General features: G+C 40.8%; 1 protein-coding gene across 1 annotated transcript in view; it reads right to left on the minus strand.

Moving 5' to 3' along the window:
- Positions 1-721: 721 nt before the first annotated feature.
- ass1 (argininosuccinate synthase 1) overlaps positions 722-2,317 on the minus strand; it is a 162,714-nt gene continuing 161,118 nt past the window's right edge. The window contains exon 15 of the mRNA XM_043720419.1: positions 722-1,117. Coding sequence (XP_043576354.1) covers positions 1,066-1,117 — 52 coding nt within the window. The 3' untranslated portion in view covers positions 722-1,065. The remainder of the gene's footprint in view (positions 1,118-2,317) is intronic.

Genomic DNA, 2,317 nt, shown 5'->3' on the forward strand with positions numbered 1-2,317 from the left:
TGCCCAATGGAGGCCAACTCTCCCAATCTGTTTCATCATCCTCCTGACCATAAATTCCATCCCTTCTCAGCAGCCTAACAGACTGGTCCAGTGGAAGATGCCAAATTATTTTTGAATCCAGCTTGGCTAACATTTGTCAGTAGGCTCAGCCTGCAATCCCAGCAGTACCCACTGCTACTGCTGGCACCATAAAGAGCTGAGAACTGCTAGCCAGCTGATTGTCCAGTAGTTTGCAGAAAAGGCATTCCTCCCAGGTGAGGTACATGTCTTGCCCTGTGTCTATTAATGATTCAGTGGCTATAAACTTGGCTGAGGGAACCATGCTTGGTGCAAGTTGGCTCACCTCTGGCTTTTGAATCAGGAGTGGGGCTATTGTCTCTGTGTAAACTTCTGGTCCAAGTTAAAAAATGTTCCTTTATTTTGAGTTTCAATGTTAGCTAACAGTTTCTTATGAGGAACTACACCAAATGCCTTCTAGGAATAAAAAAAATCAGAGACTTTCTTATTTCCACTACTTTTGTGGCCTTTTCAAAAACTATAAACATCTTCATCAGGCATGGCCTATCCTTTTAAAATTCCCTGCAAGACTTCTTTCTTTCCTATTTCTTACAACTTTCACCTCAAGCAACCAAGGTGCCATTTTCTTTTTCACCTCAATGCTAATTGGTCTTAAACCTTTACTTAAGCTGTATCATAACATGAATCAAAATAATGTACCAAGTATATTTAAAACCATAAAATTTAATGACGAAGCACATTTTAAGAATTCTGACAAAAATCATATCATACTCAAAATATTAACTTTGGTTCCATCTCCAAAGGTACTGCCAGACCTGATGTGTATTTTCCAGTACTTTGTTTTTATTTAAGAAATCTTGCCCTTCATTGTTACTTGAAAAAAAATCACAGTGAAACAAGTCAACCCTAATATTTTTGTGTTTAAGATGATTTAGTTTATTTAAACTAAAACCATAACATTCAGGGAAATCCACACTTTCCTTTGAGAAAGTTTCATATCCTGCAAAATTCAAATGTGTCGATGCGATAGCCAAAGTCCAACCTGATTCACTTAGATTTTGGAACCATGGAACTCTGGAGGCGATGGTATTCCTTCAATCTGTTTGAAAATAAAATGGGGTACTTAGCTTTTTATACAAAAACAGAGAAACAGCAAAAATGTAGAAATTAGGCCTTACATAGATAAACAGAAATCCACAATCTTCCAATCAAAACTCTTCTGCCAGTTCTTTGAAGATGGCCTGCTTGAATCCATTTTTGTAGTTTTGTTGATGTGGGCGTGCTGCATACAGCAAGGCTGCACAGGTAGACTGACATGATGTTCTCTACTCTAGCACTATAAGGGTGCAGTGCTCGTAATAAGGTCAGCCAGGTGGACCTCATAGGATGTGACGTAGCGGAGTGGGGTTGTTAATCTAGTCCAATCAACGAGTCCTGGCTAACAGATAAGAACAGGAGTGTCTCTACCAACACCCTAGAGTTGTTCAGGGAGAGGTGGGCGCCGCAGGGAGTGGAGTGCATCATTTCTCCCTCCAATTCTATTTTGATTTAGTCCCTACCCTCCCCTTCACTGTTTTCATCACACAGCACTGTCCTTTAATGTGAAGGGCAGTGCTTGTCACTGGCCACCCGGGTGTTTTCCTATCTTCCTGGTGGTGGAAATTGAATAAAGATTGGTGCACTTTGTGTCTTCCACTGTGTCTCACACCTGCACACACACACCATGGGTTCTGGGGATAAAATAAGCACTACCGCACTTAGGTGGTAGTGTGGGGGTTAAGGAAAAAAAAAATATAGAAAAAAAAAGATAAAAAAAATATATAGAAAAAGAAAAGAAAAAAAAATAAGCAGAGGAATGAAGGGCAGTGTTGGTCACTAAGGAAAAAAAAAGAACAGGAGTGTCCCTACCAACACCCTGGAGTTGTTCAGGGAGAGGTGGGCGCCGCAGGGAGTGGAGTGCATCATTTCTCCCTCCAATTCTATTTTGATTTAGTCCCTACCCTCCCCTTCACTGTTTTGATCACACAGCACTAAAAAAAAAGAAAAAACAAAAAAAAAAGAAAAGTAAAAAAAAAGAAAAAAATAAGAAGAACAGGAGTGTCTCTACCAACACCCTGGAGTTGTTCAGGAAGAGGTGAGCGCCGCAGGGAGAGGAGTGCATTATTTCTCCCTCCAATTCTATTTTGATTTAGTCCCTACCCTCCCCTTCACTGTTTTGATCACACAGCACTGACCCTTGCTGTGAAGGGCAGTGTTTGTCACTGGCCACCCGGGTGTTTGCCTATTGTGAGTGTATGTG

This window comes from Chiloscyllium plagiosum, chromosome 30, assembly GCF_004010195.1.
Source record: "Chiloscyllium plagiosum isolate BGI_BamShark_2017 chromosome 30, ASM401019v2, whole genome shotgun sequence".
Lineage (NCBI taxonomy): Eukaryota > Metazoa > Chordata > Chondrichthyes > Orectolobiformes > Hemiscylliidae > Chiloscyllium > Chiloscyllium plagiosum.